The sequence below is a fragment of the Bicyclus anynana genome, chromosome 5 (assembly GCF_947172395.1).
Source record: "Bicyclus anynana chromosome 5, ilBicAnyn1.1, whole genome shotgun sequence".
Taxonomy (NCBI): Eukaryota; Metazoa; Arthropoda; class Insecta; order Lepidoptera; family Nymphalidae; genus Bicyclus; species Bicyclus anynana.
In genome coordinates, this window is record NC_069087.1 from 10755491 (window position 1) to 10777973 (window position 22483).

The 22483-nt window shown below is 35.1% G+C and overlaps 1 protein-coding gene across 1 annotated transcript in view; it reads left to right on the plus strand.

Annotated features, from left to right (window-relative positions):
- The window catches only part of LOC112053055 (G-protein coupled receptor dmsr-1), a 56481-nt gene that overhangs the window by 21159 nt on the left and 12839 nt on the right, over positions 1-22483 (plus strand). Inside the window, exons 2-3 of the mRNA XM_024092326.2 lie at positions 1433-2308; positions 13342-13525. Of these exons, the coding sequence (XP_023948094.1) occupies positions 1508-2308; positions 13342-13525 (985 nt within the window). The 5' untranslated portion in view covers positions 1433-1507. The remainder of the gene's footprint in view (positions 1-1432; positions 2309-13341; positions 13526-22483) is intronic.

Sequence of the window (22483 nt, forward strand, 5' to 3'; positions counted from 1 at the left end):
TTCCATTGAAATATTAAAACATCAACAAAAAATCTGCGGTGGCACATTTTGAATGCATTGAAGTTTCTTTAGGACATACGACTCACTGAGAAAGGTTGTTTAAGAAGGAAACTTTGTATGAGAGTCTGTTTGTTCGTTGAATTTAGGAGAGTCAGAGATTTCCACGCGGGCGCAAGTCGCGGGAATCGGCTAGTATAGTAATTAAATAGTAAAATAGTAAGTACAAAAGCTAAATTTACCGTTATCATAAAATCAAAGTCAAAATTCATTTAAGTAATTCAATTAGGCATAGTTGATAAGTAATTTTGAAACGTCAGTTAATAATATTATAAGATAATAGTGATCATAGTAGTCGAAAACTTAAAAATTAAAGCTACTATATTTCGAAGAATTGATAACCTCCTCCTTTTTTTGAAGTCATTTAAAAATAGAACATCTATAATTCTATACATTATACGTAACATCTCACTGTCCATTACAAGATCTCTGTAACTTTTTTGTAGTAGGTACGTACAAGTAATTAAGGAAAGATAAATTATCTGAATCTTTGTTACGTATTAGGTACAGGTAAGTACAAAAAGGAATTAGAAGTACAATTATAATTGATTATGGATGTTGATAAGAGAAATAAATGGTTGTAAATGCAAAATAAATTGATTTAATAATAAAAAGCTATTAAACTTTTGGAGGGAAATGTTACGCCGCTTTCACGCGATACTGAAATTTGTTTGAAGTGCCATGACGTAACTGGCATTTTTGTGCAACTCAACAGCTCTTTTTAATCTACTAACTATTTTTAAAATGCTTGCGTAATTTTGAATTTTTCAAACGATTTTAATGCGTGTTTATTGATCTATATTATTTTACACTCTACTCGTATTTTCCACCCTTGGTGCAAAAAGAGGGGAGCTACATGTTTGACAGCGATGTATTTGTGGTCAGTTCATCTGTTGGATGCGGTTTGTTTTATTTGTAAGCTGGTGTTCCAGCGATCACTGTTAGCTTAGTTTTATTAAAATTTGTTCAGTTGTTTAAAAGATAGAATGATGAGAATATGATGAAAGTAGGGAAAGATAACTAAATATTTACAAATATCACTTATATCCGAGTGGGTTATGAAATGAAACAAAAAAAAACATGTTTGGTACATGGCAGTACTTTCGGTCAAATCGTCAAAAAGTTGTGGCAGGGGATAGGTGTAAAACTATACCTACCTTTAGAGCTGTAATTTTACCTGAACAGTAATTGAATTGCTAAAAATGAATGATTTGAATTGGAAAGGTGTAAAACAATGCCTACCTTTAGAGCTGTAATTTTATCTGAACAGTAATTGAATTGCTAAAAATGATACATAGATCTCAGGAATAAGGATTACAATTAGTTTTTCATACCTCATAACTGTTAAATTCAATATTACTTTCTTTCTTTTCAGAAAATGCCTTTCCATGCGCCTCGACGAAGACATCGTAGTTTTAAAAAAATATTGCTAAAGCATTAAAGGAGAAAGATGTCAGGAACCGAGACGAGCGGGAACTCCACGGCGGCGGTGGCATACTGCATGCCCGCCGGCCCAAACTTCCAACGGATGTACGTCAAAGTGCACGGATATATTGCACTGATCATCTGTCTACTCGGCTCTGTCGCCAACTCCGTCAACATCGCAGTACTTAGCCGCAAAGAGATGACGTCATCCACCAACTCCATACTCACAGCACTAGCAGTCGCTGATCTTCTTGTGATGATTGATTACATACCTCTCGCGCTGCACATTTACACGAACATCGCAGAGGCACTTAACCAGAACTCGTACGCTTGGGCAGTTTTTGTCTACTTCCATTCCATATTCAGCCAAACTTTCCATACGATATCAATCTGGCTAACGATAACACTCGCGGTGTGGAGGTTTGTGGCGATAAAGTTTCCACAGAAAAATAAGACGCTGTGCAACAAAACGAACACAAATATCGCTATCGGAATTGCGTACTTTGTATGTCCGATTTTGTGTTTCCCGATATACTTCGCCATGGATATACAGGAGCTACCCAAAAAACGCAACGATGCTGACAATAGTACTGTGAATGGCACTGAATTTATGAATATATCTGTCGTAAGAGAGCCAATGTATGCTATATCTATGACCCACAACGAAAGCCTACTGACTGCCATATTTTGGATATACAGTGTGTTTCTAAAACTAATACCTTGTGTAGTTTTATCAATTTTGAGTGTGTGTTTAATTTTAAAAATGAAATCAAGTGATAGGAGAAGACAGAAATTGTTAAAAAAATCAGCTATTGCAGTAAAGGAGGTAAGTGAATTATAAAATTGCTTTAGATTTAGACATTATTAACTAAGTACAATTAACGGTAAACGGTAGTTGAGTTCATTATTTGAATATTTATATACTATGAATTAATCATACAAACTAAGTTATCAAAGTCCAATTTAAAATAAAATAACAGTTGATTATCATATCACGTATTAATTACTCAACTGGCAACAACAATAAATATGAGCTTGAAATGCGGACGTTTACCACGAAAAAATTCACAGAAATTTATTTTCGTCGTTATCAACCCATATACGGCTCACTGCTGAGCTCGAGTCTCCTCTCAGAATGAGAGGGGTTAGGCCAATAGTCCACCACGCTGGCCCAATGCGGATTGGCAGACTTCACACACGCAGAGAATTAAGAAATTCTCTGGTATGCAGGTTTCCTCACGATGTTTTTCCTTCACCGATTGAGACACGTGATATTTAATTTCTTAAAAATGCACTCAACTGAAAAGTTGGAGGTGCATGCCCCGGACCGGATTCGAACCCACACCCTCCGAAATCGGAGGCAGAGGTCATATCCACTGGGCTATCACGGCTAAAATTTATTTTAAAATATTAATAATATATAATTTGAAAAATGTAAAAAATCAAGGCACGAAACATAGATTCAAGAATAAACCGTGAAATGTGAAATATGAAATAGAATTTCATAGAAAATTACTTTGCATGAAGCGCTAGAAATTTTGCAGAGAACGTCTGAACGATCATAATTTTCTTACATTATACTAAATCGTGCCTTGGGCTAACACCCACAGGAGTTTCTGCTTCCAGAGTCGTCATAAACACAATAAAGTGTAAGGATGTTTAGATACGAGTATCTCTAGGACCCGGTACCGTTAGGGCTTCCTTCTTTCAAAGTTTATAAGTTGATTTCGTAACTACTTATAAAGTTTGAAAGGCCTATAATATAAGTAATTCCTATACTTTATTTTTCGCAACAAAATATCCTTACAGCTTGCGTGTCCTTTTGTTCCGTATAGACTTTAGACACGAGTTAATTAAAGGACTATAGCTTGCCAAGTTTGTTGATCACACTCCATGGTATGCGGGCGACGGGGGACGAAGGGCTGCGCGGGTAGAATATCGTGGCAGGGGACGGAAGTTAGGTGCATCAGTCATTGGCAATCACTGTCGATGACAACTTTTATTAAATGACCTGCGACTGTAAGAATAAAACACACACGATATACAATTTCGAAAAAAAAATTTTAATAAAAAAAATTCAACCGACTTCCAACTCAAAAAATAACTTTAACTAAAAAGCAAAAAATAACATCCTACCTATGTGCTACCTTCTGATCAGTTTGAAGGCGGTGTCAAGCCAGTGATGTTTTAATTAAACACGTTTAAACTACAAAATTTCTGTGGTTCTTTCAGAAACAGCTTTAATTAAAACACGACACTGGCTTGGCACCGCCTTCAAAGTGATCAGAAGGTAGCACATAGGTAGGATGTTATTTTTTGCTTTTTAGTTAAAGTTATTTTTTGAGTTGGAAGTCGGTTGAATTTTTTTTATTAAAATTTTTATTTTTTTATTTTTAGTGTTAGCATACCTACTGCGTGTACACAGTCACAACCTATCTAAGTGGAAAGTTCTTATCAATACAAAATTATCAAGTCCAAACACAAGGTAGCTACTGTGAGCCGTCGAGGAGTTCTCTTCACTGTGCTACGTCTTCATCACCAGACCCTTAATACAGTCACAATCCATCTAGGTGGAAAGTTCTCATCAATACAAATTTATCAAGTCCAAACACAAGGTAGCTACTGTAAACCGTCGAGGAGTTCTCTTCACTGTCCCTCGTCTTCATCATCAGACCCTTAATACAGTGACAATCCATCTAGGTGGAAAGTTCTCATCAATACAAATTTATCAAGTCCAAACACAAGGTAGCTACTGTGAACCGTCGAGGAGTTCTCTTCACTGTCCCTCGTCTTCATCATCAGCCCCTAATACAGTGACAATCCATCTAGGTGGAAAGTTCTCATCAATACTAATTTATCAAGTCCAAACACAAGGTAGCTACTGTGAACCGTCGAGGAGTTCTCTTCACTGTCCCTCGTCTTCATCACCAGACCCTTAATACAGTCACAACCCATATAGGTGGAAAGTACTCATCAATACAAATTAATCAAGCCCAAACAAAAGGTACCTGCTGTAAATCGTTGACGAGTTCCATCGTCTGTGTATTGGCTCCATCATCAGACCAACTCCAGACCTTCATAAAATTGTAGTGGTTTAAAATACCTTATGGAAACACTAACAAACGCACTAGCCGTCTCTACGATTTTCGAAAGTTCCTCTCGATTTCTCCAGGATGCCATCATCAGATCCTGACATGAAAAAAATGGGACCACCCTGGAAGTAAACCCTTCAAAACAAAAAAGAATTTTCAAAATCGGTCCATAATTGACGGAATTATCGCTGGACATACATAAAAAAAAAAAAAAAAAGCATACATACAGCCGAACGTAGAACCTCCTCCTTTTTGGAAGTCGGTTAATGAGTCCGTTGAATTAATTACTGAATTCGTCGCATAAACACAATAAAGTGTAAGGATGTTTAGAGTATCGACATAGAAAACATATGGTATCGATGTTTAGGACGGGGTAACTTCCTTCTTTCAAAGTTTATATGTTGATTTCGTATCTACTTATAAAGTTTTAAAAGCCTATAATATAAGAATACCACAACTTATTTTCAAGTAATAAAACTTTGCCATGGTTCACGACTTTTTCTTCTTTACATCGCTTCACATAAAAGTGTTGAAAGCAAATGTCTTTTCTTTGAATGAGGCAGTTTATACGACGTCATCACACTTGTGTTGATAATCGCACACTGAATTATCTATCACATTCATCATTTATCACCGCTACAAACCCATATTCAGCTCACTGTTGAGCACGAGTCTCCTATCAGAATGAGAATATAAAATGCACGTACATTAAAAGTTAGAGGAGAATTCACCGGACCGGATTCGAACCTACGTCCTCAGAATCGACGGCAGATGTTATATCCACTGAGCTAGCACGGCATTTCATTTATCTCATTGTCACAAGATGATTTAATGAAGTCGTTGTAGGTACCAACAATAAAATTTTAAATTTATTTGAAATTCAAATACAAAGGAAAAGCTTTTATCTTATTTTTTTAATTGTTTGTATTGACTCGATTGTGTGTGACTTTTTAATTCGTCTTGTTAGACAGATAGAGATAGAGACGAAAACAAAACACACTATACTGCTAGAAATACATCGTCACTGACCAATAAGTTCATAGTTACAGAAAAGCGCTACTGTTACAAGTAAAAAATACTACACCCATGACTTACCTTTATTATTATTATAGAGGTCAGTACCCCAATAAATCAAGCGGTACCTTTGGTTTTAGCCCAAACCATTGATAAATTGGGGCTTTTATTCTTTCGTTGCCAGGAAATACGATCTATTGACCCTCAAACCAACGACTTAGGAACTTCACTACAAATTATCTCAATATATTAAGCTATCGAAGTCTGTCGCAATATGCTTTAACGACTTGGCTCATTATTTTCCACAACATTTCGTAGAAAAATGTATTAAATATTCTAATATAAATATTATGTACATTTATCCACGCTTCGCGGTACTTGAGCGATAAGCCTAGTGTTGTGAAAGAGTTTAGTCTTTTACTTTTAATTTCTAGACTGTAGCTCATTTTTAAAAGCTCACAAAAAAATATCTTGGGCGTCCTTTGGTTTTTTGAGATTTTAGACTCGAGTTAATTAAAGGACTAACGCATTGAGTCATTATAACTATTGTGATAAAGTTCAATTCCTTTACAACCATTATAAAGTATAATTGATAGTTCTCTCCGAGACACGGGGATGTAACACCACCAATTTTCCTACTCCAGCTGACTAATTTTACCGTTTTTTTTTTAAAAGACCAAATAGCATTTCATGATCCGACCACGGTCTACAACATCGACTAACCATTGGACAAAAGAGATAATAATAAAGTCGTAACCCCACCAAATTTATTCAGTCTTTAAAAAAATCTAAACTGAAACTTGTGGTCTAAAAAATAGTCAATTTAAATCTAAAGTTGATTGGTTTAGCACTTCAGTAAGGGTTCACATTCCATTCACATTACGTAACTTGAGCACAAAGGAAACATGCGTGGTTTTTGTACAAGGTAGCTTATAGAATTACAATGTCTATCATTTTTTTTTGTCCTTTTTTAATTTTTTGACAATGTTTATAAAATACAAAATATCATACAAAACACTATTAAATATTTATAAAAAAATTTCAACCCTCCCGCTGCGGGACATTTGAGTGCACACACAACCAACCGGTGGTCAGGGTTCCAGAGTGAGAAACCTCCTCACAATACGCGCCGTTACAAGAATAAGTGCCTTCTTTATCCGAATTTTGATCCAGCAGTTAAGCGAAAGCTTCATAAGGTGTCGATCGAAGCTTTTCGCAATAAGACCATTGACTGAAACGACCATCGGAACAATGATAGTTGACTCAACACTCCACATGGCGGAAATCTCGTGAGCAAGTTACAAGTATTTTGATACTTTTTCCTTTTCAGCATTAACCAGATTATCGTCATGTGAAACAGTAATACCAACATTTTTTGCACGACGCACTGACCGATCGACTAGCAATTATATGTTCGTCGCTTTATTCTTCAGATACAATATTAACTAGGTAGTTACTTTTATCCGATAGGCATAATTCGCACTTTAGAGAATCGATTTTCAATCGATACAACTCCTTTTTTTTTTTTTTTTACACTGGCCACTCTAGCGAGCCGCCACTTGCCAACTCATTCTTTTTCCGAGCGTGGCATCGTTCGCACGTACTCATTTTTAAATTCTAAAAAATTAAGTGTAATAATGTAACAGTGTCTAAGCGTAGCAGTGTCTAAGTGTAACAACGTACTTACCATGGTTCTTAGCCATGGCATGTGTTTGTTTTTTCGAGAACGAAAAGAAGATCTTTGCGAATCAGGTTAGTTCCTACCCTCTTTTATTCAAAAGTATTTATTAAATCCAGTGAACTCGTTTTAAAAATATTAGAGGTTGACCACGTATCATTACTAACCTCTAAGGTTAATCGGGTGTTAAAAACTTAGGGTTAACCATCGTAACAGTGAGATTTTTGTATACTATGCCAGGAGGTGTATCGTGTATACTTACGAAGGCATTTTTTTTATAGCATACCTTAGATTGTATATTAACTATCGTATGATTACCGTATGCTATGCGAAGTCAGTTCTTATAGCATATCTACCTTAGATATAACCATCGTACCATCATACTTCAATCAACAGCCTTATTCGTCCACGGCTGAACATAGGCCTTTCCATCATACTTACGATTACTGTATTATATTCCGGGAGGTGGATCGTGTATCCACGATCACGATGGTAAATTCATATAGCATAGCTTTAGAGTTCATAATATCTAATACACGTGGCTTAGAGGTGGGTCGTGTACCCTCACGAAAGCAATCATGTAACACTAAAATAATATGAGTATATTGCATAATGAAGGAATCGCCATTTTGTATGCATGTATGTATGTATAAGCAATGCTAGTATCTACGGATTTTACTTATCACATTCAAAACTTGTTATTGATTTCAATAAAGGCTCGTTTCAAATATCTTTGAGGTTGGGGATGGGTCATATTCTCATGAGGTTAACCGTGTGTTAAACACTTGGGATTCCCATAACCACCGCCACAGAGAGTTTACTATTATTAGTGCTATACCGGGAAGTGGATCGTATATGATGATCACTATTATAACATGACTTAGCAATTAGAGTATAGAATATCTATTAAAAAAGCTGAAAATGCCCTCTGTAAAGCAATTGTGTAATTGAAACAATTAAATAGCAACTAGGGCAAGGTATAGCTTACAATTAACATTGAACTATGGAAAAGATAGTTTAGCTTCTAGCCATTAAAGTCTGAATGGCAGCTGTCATTCATATTATGCAATCTGCATCATACAGAAACAGATGTTTGAAAGAAGTTAATCACAGTAGGAATAATTAATCTTTCCTTAATATTCGACAAGATGTGGAGCTGGAAAGGAAATTAACTTTTCAAAAAATAATGAAATAATAGCTAATCACAGTTGTTAAAGAAAAACTAGTGTTGCAAATAGAAAGGCTCCTTCAGTTAATAAACACCACCCAAGTCCACATCTGCATAGTATCAATTGAGAAATCGTTTCCATCAGCAAGGAAACTGAACAGGCCATCCTCGCTTCTCCTCGAGAAAGCGACGGGGGGGGGGGGGAGCAGAGGGGCAACAGTACCTTAGGTCAACGGCCTTAATCAGCGACCCAAACTCGCCAGATATTCCATTACTTAAAATCATGAAATACTGAAGTGTGTGATGGTTATTTTATACCATTTTGCAAAATAGTTAAAACAAGTTTTAACTCCTTTTAACACACTTGCAAAAACTGATCACATAGAGAATATGTTTGACTCGATTAATGATTTTCTAGAACTCGGTGTTCTAACTTCGGTGTGTTGAAATCTATCAAATCAATCAATCAATAGATTGCTTGATTTATTGCGAATTCAGGTTAAAGTCAGACTTATTGAAAGTTTTCCAGCTTTGTATAGAAAATACTTACGCAGAAGTACAAGGCAATATCAGAAAAAACTCTACGTTTGCTTTAATGCCTGGGTTCATTTTGTTATTATTTATATTAAAAGTAATCTAGAATCTCAAAAGGGTCTTTGAGGTTTTCTTTATAATGCCGTTAATATGATTTTAATAAAAACGTTAGGATATTATGCAGTTAATTAATAAATTTTTATGTAATTGCAGCTGTTTGCATATATGTAAAGTATGATTGGTTATATACTTGAGCCCCGAATGCCAAAAGTATTGAGCTCATGAGCAATCCATTAATTTTGAAGAAAAATTATCTACCAGACGTCTTTTTGGTAGAAACAGAACGACTTGATGAATTAGACTAATATTTTAGAAATCTGAAAGATTCTAAATGTGAAATTTTCACTAATGCTTCAAAAACTCTTAATGAATTAACTTTCAACTTAAATACATTTAAAATTATTGTTCTTTCATTTGTAGGATAAAAACTTTCGCAAGAACGACATCTAAATGCTCGATTTCTTTATGCGTTGATTACGCAAGCAAGCCATTGGCGACAAAAAAGGTTTTTTACCCGCTTACATATAAAATTACTCGCATGGGGGGTGGATTCACTTTCCTCATTTGGGAGCAACACTGTAGCCTGTATAGTTAAGAACTTATGTCGCAGTTAGTTATGCCGGTCTAGATATAAGGACGTAAAGTTTTAGTCAGTTTAAAGTATAGATACTTAATAATTTGCGAGATGCGAAATAAATGTTTATTTGCATTCTATACCAATAAATTTAAAAGTACAGAAGCCGATCAGGAATCACAACAAAAATTAATTTAATGGAATGGATTTATATCTGAGTGGGCAGTCCCCACTGTTAATGAGAGATAGTTTATTGTTTTTAGACACACCAAACGCGACTTATTTGCATGCTGAACCAATGTAAAGTGCTGTCAATATTTTTCATTGAAGCCTAACCTTAAGCAAAGTCTACAGACGCCATAAAAAGCTAGCATTCTAATTTGTTTAATGCATTTCCATAATATGATTTAATCTGTAATGCAATGAAAAGCTACGGGAACTTTATTCTTTCCTTACTAGCCTGGTACTTTAAAAAGAGTGCTCATTACAAAAAATATATAATTCTTGAACGTTCGACACGACATGTTCTTTAGTTTAAACGTAAACGGGATCGTTTACGTTTAAACTAAAGAACATGTCATTGGCTTCGCTGTAGTCTTTCACTGGGCGCTGCATTCGTTACACTTTGAACCCCTGAAATAATACTTGAATGAATGTTACCATCGATTTCAGCCAATACGATAAAGCAGTACTCGACCACACAAAGTAGTGGTAACATTGCTCATAAAATTCAATGAATGCAAAATAATGCTGGTTTTTGGAATTAGCTAACTATCCAAATAATAATAATTTATTGTTGCGTGTAGTTTGCACTGAATAGTAAACCAGTAAATTTAGTAAAAGCCGTGTATAAAAATCTTTATATCGGACTTAATAATAATTTAAAGAGCTTAAAGCAGCCAATACGTTTCTTTCCGTATTTCATTGAAAAGTCTAACATAATTATGACCTGCTTAAACCTTATGGGCGTAGAAAATTACCTTCTTACTACGCAAATAATGCGGAAATATTTAGTCAACTATAACCAGTTATTTGATTTTTAAAAAGTAACGTCGCATGCTATAATTAAAGCAGAAAGTTGATGAGAACGGCATCGTTATCTTGATATTGGGCGTACACAGCACTCGTCACACTTCCACTTCGGTGGCAGCCTTAGCAGGGGTGTGCATAAGACACCATACGGAAGTCTGTTGACTGGACGAGCTCTTCCTCGACTTTTGCCCGGTTCATGTAACCGCCCATTGGTCGATGAAGAAACATTTGCTCGATCAGTTTGTAAACAAATAGTTGATTAATGTTAATTTCATCTTAACTTTGTAAGTTTTCTGATTAATGTACTCCCATTCGGTTTCATTATTTATGTAATATTCGCTTAGTAATCGCGAATGTTTTTCGTCCTAGTGGTAAATAAATAGAAGATTTTTCATTTCAATAACTGAATGTTTTATCTGAAAACATCTTCTTCTCTGAACATCTACCTAGTTAATATTGTATCTGAAGAATAAAGCGACGAACATATAATATAAGATCAAACGAACTTAGTGAAGTTCGATCATTATTATATGAGTCGCTTTATTCGAAGATACAAAGTACCCACCCACCCACAACCAAAATGAAAAATTTTCATTTATTTATTTACGAATAACTCTAAAAAGAATGAGTTGGCAAGTGGCGGCTCGCTAGAGTGGCCAGTGTAAAAAAAAAAAAAAAAGGAGTTGTATCGATTGAAAATCGATTCTCTAAAGTGCGAATTATGCCTATCGGATAAAAGTAACTACCTAGTTAATATTGTATCTTCGAATAAAGCGACTCATATAATAATGATCGAACTTCACTAAGTTCGTTTGATCTTATATAAACTCATAAGTTCCTATTGGCAACAACATACCTGGTAGTGATAATAATCATTCGGTCCCAGTAGATCAATGCAATGCAATTTTATAATTATTATTATTTAAATTAAAATATTAACGCATCGCCACAAACTCACACGCTTTACAACACTAGTCAGATTGTCTGTATCCGTAATTCTTTTTTCATTTCAATAATGCCACATACTCGTTCTTATATACATATAATTTACCGAGATAACGTAACGACACTCAAAAAAATTAATATAAATGGTTTCATATTATGATGTAGGCTGAACACTTCTTATATTATGTAGTAGATAGGTGTATAAGTAATTGTGTAAGGGCTTTTCGTAAATTGTTATACATGCTGGAAGGTAATATGAGTTACTTTGGAATTAGATAATTTTACTTTTCACTGACAAAAGTTATTTGAGGCCAGCGTATATTTTGAATTCGTAGCACTAGTATAAGATTTTTATTACTAAAGCTATAAAAGCATTCAAAACTTTATGACCTATATAATACGTATTTACGAGTGTGGACATTGCACTTGCCTAATAAATTATTTGAAAGCGATTCTTACTCACATTCTACTTCAACTTGAAAGTAGTACGTTTTAAAATATGTTCTCAATCAATTTTTATTTCTGGTAGGCAATTTTTTATATTGATTGAAATTGTGAACATACATTACAAAGTTGAGCTTATTAATTGTTACAAAAAAGGGTTATAATAGACGTTACAAACGGTCAACAATGCCCTGAATGGCTTCTATAAAAAGATGTAACGGCTGTGCCTTGTTCTTTAACTTGACGGAGGAGGATTAATAGTGTTCAGTATTAATTTGTATTTTATTAAGATTGTAAAAAATAAAAAAGGAAGAAATAGATAAATAAGTGATAATGCAGTAATATAGGAATATTATCACCGACAGGTAAAAAGGTTGCACATAGACCTGATATAGTGCAAGTCGATCGGTCAGTGCGCCGTGCAATAATTATTGTCGATATTACTATTCCACATGACGATAATCTGGTTAAAGCTGAAAAGGAAAAGTATCATAATACTGCCATGTTGAGTCAACTATTATTGTTTCACAGTCGTTTCAGTCATATAACGAAAAGCTTCGACCATCACCTTAAGAAGCTTTCGCTTAACTGCTGGATCAATGGTTGGATACAGAATTATTTAGTTAAAATACTAGCTATTCTTGAGATGCCGCGTATTGTGAGGAGGTTTTTCACTCTGGAGTCCTGATCACCGAATGCTTGGGCACTATAATGTCCCGTAGCGGGAGGGTTGAATTTCATTTAATAAAATTTTAATAGTGTTTTGTATTATATTTTCGAACAGTGCGTGTTGCCAGTGATGACTTACGGATCCGAGACTTGGTCGCTAACTATGGGCCTAATAAGAAGGCTCAAAGTCACTCAGCGGGCGATGGAGCGAGCTATGCTTGGGGTTTCTCTGCGTGATCGAATCAGAAATGAGGAGATCCGCAAACGAACTAAAGTCACTGATATAGCTCATCGAGTCGCGAAGCTGAAGTGGCAGTGGGCAGGCCACATAGTTCGAAGAGCCGATGGACGTTGGGGTCCCAAGGTGCTGGAATGGCGACCCCGCACCGGAAAGCGCAGTGTTGGTCGACCCCCCACTAGGTGGACCGAAGACATCAAGCGGGTTGTAGGGAGCCGCTGGATGCTGGCGGCTCGAGACCGTTTTGTTTGGAAGTCCATGCAAGAGGCCTATGTCCAGCAGTGGACGTCCATCGGCTGACAATGATGATGATGATTATATTTTATTAACATTGTAATTTTTTTTTAAAGGACAAATAACACAAGCTTTCTTTAAAAAGAAAAGCGTTTTATGGGATATTTTTGTACACAGGGTGAAAAGACTCGTCTCAATGAAGAAGGCGGTAAGAAAGGCGGCGGCGGTCGCACGGACCGCACTACGCGCATGCTCGTAGCACTGCTGGGACTGTTCCTTGCTACGGAGTTGCCGCAAGCCTTGTTCGGCTTGCTTACGGCCATCGCGCCGCATCTATTTCAGATATGTTATTATGCTTTTGGTAAGTCGCTGTAGTATCTTAAGAGCGCGCAGCGCGTCGGTACGATATGGATAAAATTCGAAGCGCAAACGAGACGCCGAATTATGACTTTCACGTGAGTGAAAAGGACGGAGCGATTGACGCGCGCCGCAAATTTTATGACGTGAGCGCCAAAACCATTTATACCTAATTGCAAGTAGGTAAATTAAACAACATAACGAAAAACAAAATGGCCATGTTCATGATATATACCTAATTTTCTATACAAAACAAAAATTTAAGAAAATAAGTTTGTTTTCCTGAGATTGAAAGCAAAATGTGAGCAAAACATGTATTTTTCAAAAAAATAAACTATCGAGAAAAGTTTTACAAATTATGTATTTTGTATAGTCATAACGAAGCTAACACTTTGAAATATCATTTACCCAAATATCAGGCTCCTAACTTTTCCAGAATCTGAGATCCAGAACCATTTGTAACCACCAAATTACATATTGCACACTCTTAATATATTTCTTATGCACGTGTTTTTGTCACCTATGAGCATTGTCCTGTATGTTTTTTAACGTACATGTCTATAGAACTATTAACCACCAACCAACCACAGTACGTTACTACTACAAATAAAAGTATGTTATACACAGAGTGTTGCGGAATATATCCCATAATTTCAAGGTGTTGACAAGGCAATAGGGATGAAGACAGTTTATTAAATTGTATATAAATTAAGAGTATGCTAATAGTAAAGCAATTTTGTAAAAGTAACAGGGTATCTGCGATCATTACTTTCGGAGCTACAGGGATTTCGGAGCTGCCGCGGATCCCTGAAAAACGCCCCATATAAAATGGTACGAACTAATGACGTCGTAGGTAATGTAATGATCGTTAGATTTGTATGTGCGTACAAACAAAATTACTAATATCTTTGTTATTTGTGCGTTTATGTTTATAGTTCACATATTAACAAATGTCACATTTAATGTAAGGAAGCTAAAACTGTATGAATTTTCATCTAATTACGATAAATATTAATAGATTTTGAAATTTTATAATCTCATTTATTTTGCAAATACAATCTTTGCTTTTTATGTATAAATAAGTTAACATTGACCTTATTTACCCGAATGTATAATAATATTCAATATATTCAAACCTAGTCATCATCCCTATTCAAATAAAATCATATAATTAAAAAAAAATATCCTTAAATATTATAACCCTAGAGTTATGGAAAATACTCCCGAGCATCCTGTTTACACACACATATATAAGTCTTTTGTCATATATCATTTTCGTCTTTTAACATTTAACAGTTAAAATTACATGAAGGAAATTGCCGTGAAAATGTAGCGTAACTTTTAAACGGCTGAACCAATTTAGATGAAATTTGGTGTGTATGGGTATTGTATAATGGGTGTGTTTTTGTATAGTGTATGCTTTGAAAATGGTAGATGGCTCTGCGGTACTTAGCCCTTGTCTGCTAACGTTTAGCGACGATGTAGTCTAAGATAGAAGCGAGCTTGTTTAGAAGTTTGTTTTACTATGAATTTAATATTAATTTAGTAATAGTACTATATTTAGTAAATTCTCTATTTATTGCTATTGTAAGTGTTCTCTTAACTATAGGAGTTTTCAACTCCACTTCACTCTAGGTAGGTCACACTCTTATACTTACAATTTTTTGGAAAAAAACATCGTAGCATTTTATAGTCCGCGACCTTACAGGCTAAATATTGGACCAACGAACGAGTATATAGATTACACGACAAAAATAGACGGCAAATACCGTGTTATTTTTATTTGTTTTGTAAGACTCGTAACAAATATACCTATGTCGTTAAGTGATGGTAATACTGTACAACCCTTGTATACGAATAATCAACGGTAACTCACAGAATAAACACCGTTCTATTTTAGTAAATGACTTAATCCATAAACCATTAACACACCGCTGTAATAATAGGGGTTCTCAGAGTGGAACGTGACGTATTTACCCAAGGCTCACTTTCCAATTAAATCCGTTGAGTGTTGTATTAGTAATAGTGCTAAGTAAGCTATGAGTATACGGGTGGGGTTTGTGGTACGGTCAGCTCGTATATCACACGAAGTAATGAAAATTAAACCACTAGCAGAAGCCCCACGAATTCACCCGCGTAGTTCCCGTTCCCGTAGCAATACGGGGATAAAATATAGATAATGTTAGGTACTTAGTGACGATGCTTTCTATTGGTAAAAGAATTTTAATGGTTTTAGTAGATCCAGAGATTACACCCTATAAACTCACAAACACATAAATTTTACTTCTTTATCATCTTTATAAATAAAAGCGGAAGGTACATGAAATGTAGCAGAGAGGTAGTTTATAGTTAGTAGAGGTTTACTAAGAACGGATTTTGCGAGAGGGCCAAATTAAGGAGGTAATGGCGGAAAAAGTCGTGGGCATTCTCTAGTATTAGTATAGTTTTAGCAGACTCAGAAGTGGATTACAAACTAATGTTGTCTCATTTTGAGAGGAGACTCGAGCTCAGCGGTAAGCCGAATATAGGCTGATAATGATTATCAGGTCCCTCCTGATAAGTTTAAAGATAGATATATAAAAAAACAGTTATAAAGTGAAAGCTGATTTCTTTCACAACCATTTGCATTTATTAAATAACAGCTTACTCCTTTAAATCCATACTAAATTAAACTGAGAACGAGTTGCCGCGAAACAGAAGATGTGATAACAAACTCGACACATTTGTCTCAATTTATTATTTTCTTTGCGTTCTCTGTTATTGTAACCCTTTCGTATTCGTCTCACAGAAAAGTTATTAGTAAAGTACTTAATACAACGAATATATCCTGCTAACAATTCTTTGCTTTGTATACTACGAGCACAATTACTTCTTTTTATTAATTCCTGGGTCTTCTTCTTCTTCTTCTTCATTCCTGGGCCTTTTCCACACTTGGTTGGCTATTGCGCTATTGGTACATGTGGAGATCCATTGGTTCTGGCCTTCGCTGGAGTTTCTCCAACTAGAGCTCGCTCTAGAAACCACCACCCATACGTGTGTGTGCGTGTGTGTAAGTATGTATATTCGTTCTTCCTGTGCGTTGAGGCTACTGAAGCGATTTGGCTGAAATTTGGAATGGTTTTTTTTCTGGATTAACACTACTTTAACATTATTTTTCATCCTGGAAAAATCCATGATTCCCGTGGGATTGGTGAAAAACTGAATTCCATACGGACGAAGTCGCGGACGTCCGCTAGTTGCTAATAAAACTGACACTTCTCAAGAAGCGTTTGCGATTGTAGAAAGAGAAACGACGTGCCACATGGCTACAGGTCCTGGAATATAAGATACTCTACAAACTACTACGAATTCAGTACATATTAAGCAGGGTCATAATATACTTAGGCAGGGCATATACTTACATTACTTATGTATTTTTACCGGAAACAATAACTTTTGACTGAAACAGCAGTTTTTGCTTGGCGGCAAATATGCCTGGCGGGAGTATTTCCCCTGACGAGCTTTCAAACAAAGAATTCTATTACGGTTATTACTTTGTATTCGTAAATTAACAGTCACTTATTGACCTAATTTTTTTTATACTAAAACGCCAACAAAGAAACACTAAGCTAACGAGACGTTTCAAGTTTTATTATTATTGTAATTTGAGTGGTACAGCTCCCTGAGGTCATGATTGAATTCGATAAATTTTACGATCTCTTGGCAGTATACACGTCGTAGGGGCCACTTAAATAATATTACCAGCGGCAAATGTATTACGCGAACAAGATACTTCGCCACGTTTTCTAACCAAGTGGGATTTGGTGTTGGAAAAATAAAGATAAATGTTACGTATTATTTCAAATCCATTAGAGGCGAAGGTATATTTAATTAATTAATTACAGGTAGCTTGATTAAAATGGATAAAAGCACTGCCCAAGCTAAACATAACATTTATGTAGGTATTATATAAATTGGTGATGTACTTATACAATAAGGATTATATTATACTAGCGGACGCCCGCGACTTCGTCCGCGTGGAATTCAGTTTTTCATAAATCCCGCTGGAAACATGGATTATTCCGGGATGAAATGTAACCTATGTGTTAATCCAGAGTAAAATCTATTTCCATTCCAAATTTCAGCGAAATCGTTTCAGTAGCCGCAGCACAAACATATACATTATACATACACACACACACAGAGACACTTGCATACAAACTTTTGCCTTTATAATATCAGTGTGATTAATAGTAAGAGTTCAAGAAAGATACAAAAAAGTATTAGTTTTTTCTTGAAAAGGAATATACAACAAGAAACTTAACTTATGCTAATAGCTTTTAAATCATGCCAACGAGGAATGGTGGCAAAATACTGGCTGCAAAAAAGCAAAGTACTTTCAGTAGTCTATTAGCCTTAAATCAGTTCTACTAATATCCAGGAATAGTACAAAGTATAGGTTGATATAGCAAGCCATTTGTTTTAAGCGCACTTGTGGTTGGAAGCACAGCGTTCGGAATTTCATGTGGGTGCAAGTCATAGTTTTCATCGGCCAATTTAAATATCGATGTGTAATGTGCTGAGTCCTGTGTATTTATAGAAATTCTTGTATCATTTTACAAGCTTTAATAACCCTTTCAGTTCGAGTGATCTTGGAAGTCAAATTCGAACTATTTATTGACGTTCACTTGGACTTATGTTTGTTCCTTATCAACCCATATTCGGCTCACTGCTGAGCTCGAGTCTCCTGTCAGTATGAGCGGGGTTAGGCCAATAGTCCACCATGCTGGCTCAATGCGAATTGGCAGACTTCACACACGCAGAGAATTAAGAAAATTCTCTGGTATGCAGGTTTCCTCACGATGTTTTTCCTTCACCGTTTGAGACAAGTGATATTTAATTTATTAAAATACACACAACTGAAAAGATGGAGGTGCATGCCCCGGATCGGATTCGAACCCATACCCTCCGTAATAGAAAGCAGAGGTCATATCCACTGGGCTATCACGGCTCATGTTTGTTAGCATCTAAGATCTAATGCCAGGCATCCCTACGTACAGGTTAGGGTATAAAAAAGAGCTTAGACTCACCACGTTGCTCTATTAAGGGTTGATAAACGTTGTGGCACATCTTTACTATGGCTGTGGTGATATAGTATATGACAGAAACTTGCATGTTTTTTTTAAATTTTATAATTTATTAAGATACCTATGCTAGCACAGGAAGATATATAAAAATTACGAACCCATTGGACGTGCTGGTTAGGCCATTTTGAATTGTAATGAAAGTATGTAAAAACAAAAGAAATAGTACCTACTTATGTATTTTGAAGTATTTTAAATATTAAAAAAATTACAACATTTTATATTTAATCTTTATTTAGATCTCAGTCTTTTTTGCCTAAAACGCAAAGCCCGCCGGAAATTATGAACGTTTTGTTGATAAACGTTGACATTTCATAATTTCTTTACCTTACCTCGTCGACGGTTTATTGAGCAGGAAGTTTAGGCTCCAAACACCTAAATATCTACACTATTTTTTATATCTTAATATTATTTTTTATTTTTATTTCAATAATTAAGTATAAATAATAGGGATGATGACAGTTTTTTAAATTATATATAATTTGAGAGTTTGCTAATAGTAATGCAATTTTCTAAAAGTTACAGGATATCTGCGATCATTACTTTCGGACCTACAGGGATTTAAAGGGTCAGATTTGCGGCACTGCCACGGATTCCTGAAAAACGCTCCATACAAAATGGCACGAATTAGTGACGTCGTTGGCTCGCTGATCGTTAGATTTGTATGTGCGTTCAAACAAAATTACAAATATCTTTGTTATTTGTGCGTTTATGTTAATAGTTCACATGTTACGTTTAATGTAAGGAAGCTAAAAATGTAAAAAAAAAATCTAATTACGATAAAAGAATTTTAGTAGATTTTGAAATTTTATAAGCTTATTTATTTAGCAACCATTAAGCCAATCTTTGTTTTTTACATATTAATTAGTTAATATTGACCTTATTTACCCGAATGTCTAGTAAAAATCAATATATTCAAACCTAGTCATCATCCCCATTATGCTTATCTTCAAATCAAGACTGAATGGGCATCTTCTAGGCAAGGACGTTGTACCGCATCCTGTATCGTCAGGCGTAATTGCAACTAAGGTTTTGAAACACAAAGAAATCTTTTTAGACACATTTTCAATAAAGTAGGTAAAATTCATCGTAGGTACTTACGAAGTTCCTGTTTATTGTTCCAAGAAGCCGGCCATTAATAATACCTCATAATTAATTTAGCTTAGAGCAAGAGTTTCACTTTATTGCGCAGTAAAAAGGACTATTAGCAAGGCTTGCCCAGGCGGGGGACAAATCCGAGGAGAAAATGGCAGCGGAATCTGTGCGTTTTTCCTTATGGCTTTTTAATCCTTGATTTCTTGTAGGAAAATATTATACAAAGCAGATATCTTACTTGTAAAATCATAATGATACTATCTATATACCTATCACGGATAATATGTTAACTCGCGGAAAATTATCTTGATAGTAATCTATTGTAAAAATGCTTTCTGTATAGTTTACACTCTAAAAATATTGACTTGATTAGGCTTCACAGTAGGTAACTTGCATCAGTCAAAACTAAGCCCTCTTTCGCAAGAGTGTTTTTTTTAAAAAGCGTTCAAATACAACAAATGCATTCCCAAGTATCGTTTTTAAAACACGACGTTTTTTTCAAGCAGTGTTGAACTTAAAACTATATTTGACCGCTTTTTTAACGTCCGTTAAAAAAACTCTTGTGTGAATGAGGGCTTAGTGTAAGGATTACCTAACATTATTATACAATTATACAAACAATCGAGTAGGTATAGGATTGATTGATATTTCGTGGAACTGAAGCGAAATTTCCGCTAGATTTGTGTGTAGCGTAATAGTTTTACCTACTGACGGTATCAGGAAATTAGGTCGGAATTTTGTTTATTTTTTATATTCTTTTTATGTGTGCAGAGCCATTGCTTTGTATAATGAACATGGCTTTGATCTCGGGACATAAAAGAAATAATAGATAGTGATGTTTTTATTTTGGAGCGTTTATTGCTTTAGGAGTTAACAGGCTTGAGATTATTATGAGGTTTCTTATTTAGTTTTCCAATTTGTACTCGTAACTTGATTTTACTTACAAGAAGAATTTTATTTGTTTATGTCTGTGGTATTAGAATTAATAAAAATGGAATTTATTTAAACAGTCAGAACGTTTCCTTCGTTTTAGACTTTTTCTTAATATTAGTAGGTATTCGTTTACATCGATTTCTGAATGTAATAAGTAAAATGACATAATTATGCCAAATTCGTGTAAAATAAACATTTTATAATAAATCACGTTCTACATTTTTACAACATGTCTACAACTTTAGGATTTATGGAATAAAAATTGTTACATTTATAAATATATAGTTGTTAGTTTACTGGTAGAAGTTTACTTGTTTACTTACGTCATCAGAAGTTTACTTGTTTACTTGCGTCATCAACCTATATTCGGCTCACTGCTGAGCTCGAGTCTCCTCTCAGAATGAGAGGGGCAAGGCCATTAGTCCACCACGCTGGCCCAATGCGGATTGGCAGACTTCACACACGCAGAGAATTAAGATAATTCTCTGGTATGCAGGTTTCGTCATGATGTTTTCCTTCACCGATTGAGACACGTGATATTTAATTTCTTAAAATGCACACAACTGAAAAGTTGGAGGTGCATGCCCCGGACCGGATTCGAACCCACACCCTCCGGAATCGGAGGCGGAGGTCATATCCACTGGGCTATCACGGCTCACTTGTTTACTTACCCTATTATTATGTTTTTGTTATTATTTTTTAGTTGTTGATCACAATTTTTTTTATACATATTATATAACTTTTGTAGGATATGTATTTAAAATGGTCAGGGAACGTAAACGATTAAGGAACTCTATATATTGTTAAAGCGTCAGCTGTAGCGATTTCTAGATCCTTTTTCACGAGGAACCGACTCACTGAAGAGAGAGTTGAAAACGGGAAATAATATATTTTATAATGTTTTTATTTTGAGCAGTAGTCGACGTTTTGAATAGCGCTTGTGGCATGCATGAGATACGACACGAGCTGTGTTAACATAAATATTATTTTGTATTTTCCGTTTCAATGGCGGGCCAGTGAAACATCTCGGCCGCGGTGACTGCGCCGATTTATGTACGTAGCTAATGGACGAAATATTTCAACCTCCCTCGAATTTTTCAGCTCTAAGCTTTCTTGCTTATCCGAATGATCTAAATAAGAAACGAACAGTCGTAAATTTAACTCGGTGTCTGTAGAAAAAACTAGTTTATGCTTAGATTTAAACCATAATGTATAGCATATTTACGAGTATCTAGATCAAATAATTCTTAGACTGGGCGTATCGCAACAGGGTACATAAATAATAATACTATTAATAATTAATCAGCTTTCTAAATGGTCTTTATAACTTCTTAACCAATTATCTAATCTAATATTCTAAGACTTTTTATAACTCGACATAATATGTATATTTCGAATTCGTCTCTACCTTTGTCTATCTATAGTATCGAGTTAGACAAAGAAAAATAGAGGCAAATTTTAAACTCATTGTGTCGAGTTATAAAACCACATCATTACAGAACGTTGTAATTTAAATGATCACTGTATAGCCATAAACACGAAAAACCGAACAAATTTTTTAATTTTAAGTTAATTGTTTTTAACTTTTGCAATTTTTGCAAGCGAGCCTTTAATTTTTTCAAAAGCTATACATTCAATTCCGAATCGAATGACACCTCAACCATTTTTAAATCAGATGGAAAAAAAATTGTACTACAGAGCTTAGAGTTTACTATACTATGTTGATATCTTGTTTCTATACCATGCCTAATACCAAGTAAGGTTATATTAACTTGAGTAGAATTTATAAATTATAGGACGTTAGTGAAAAC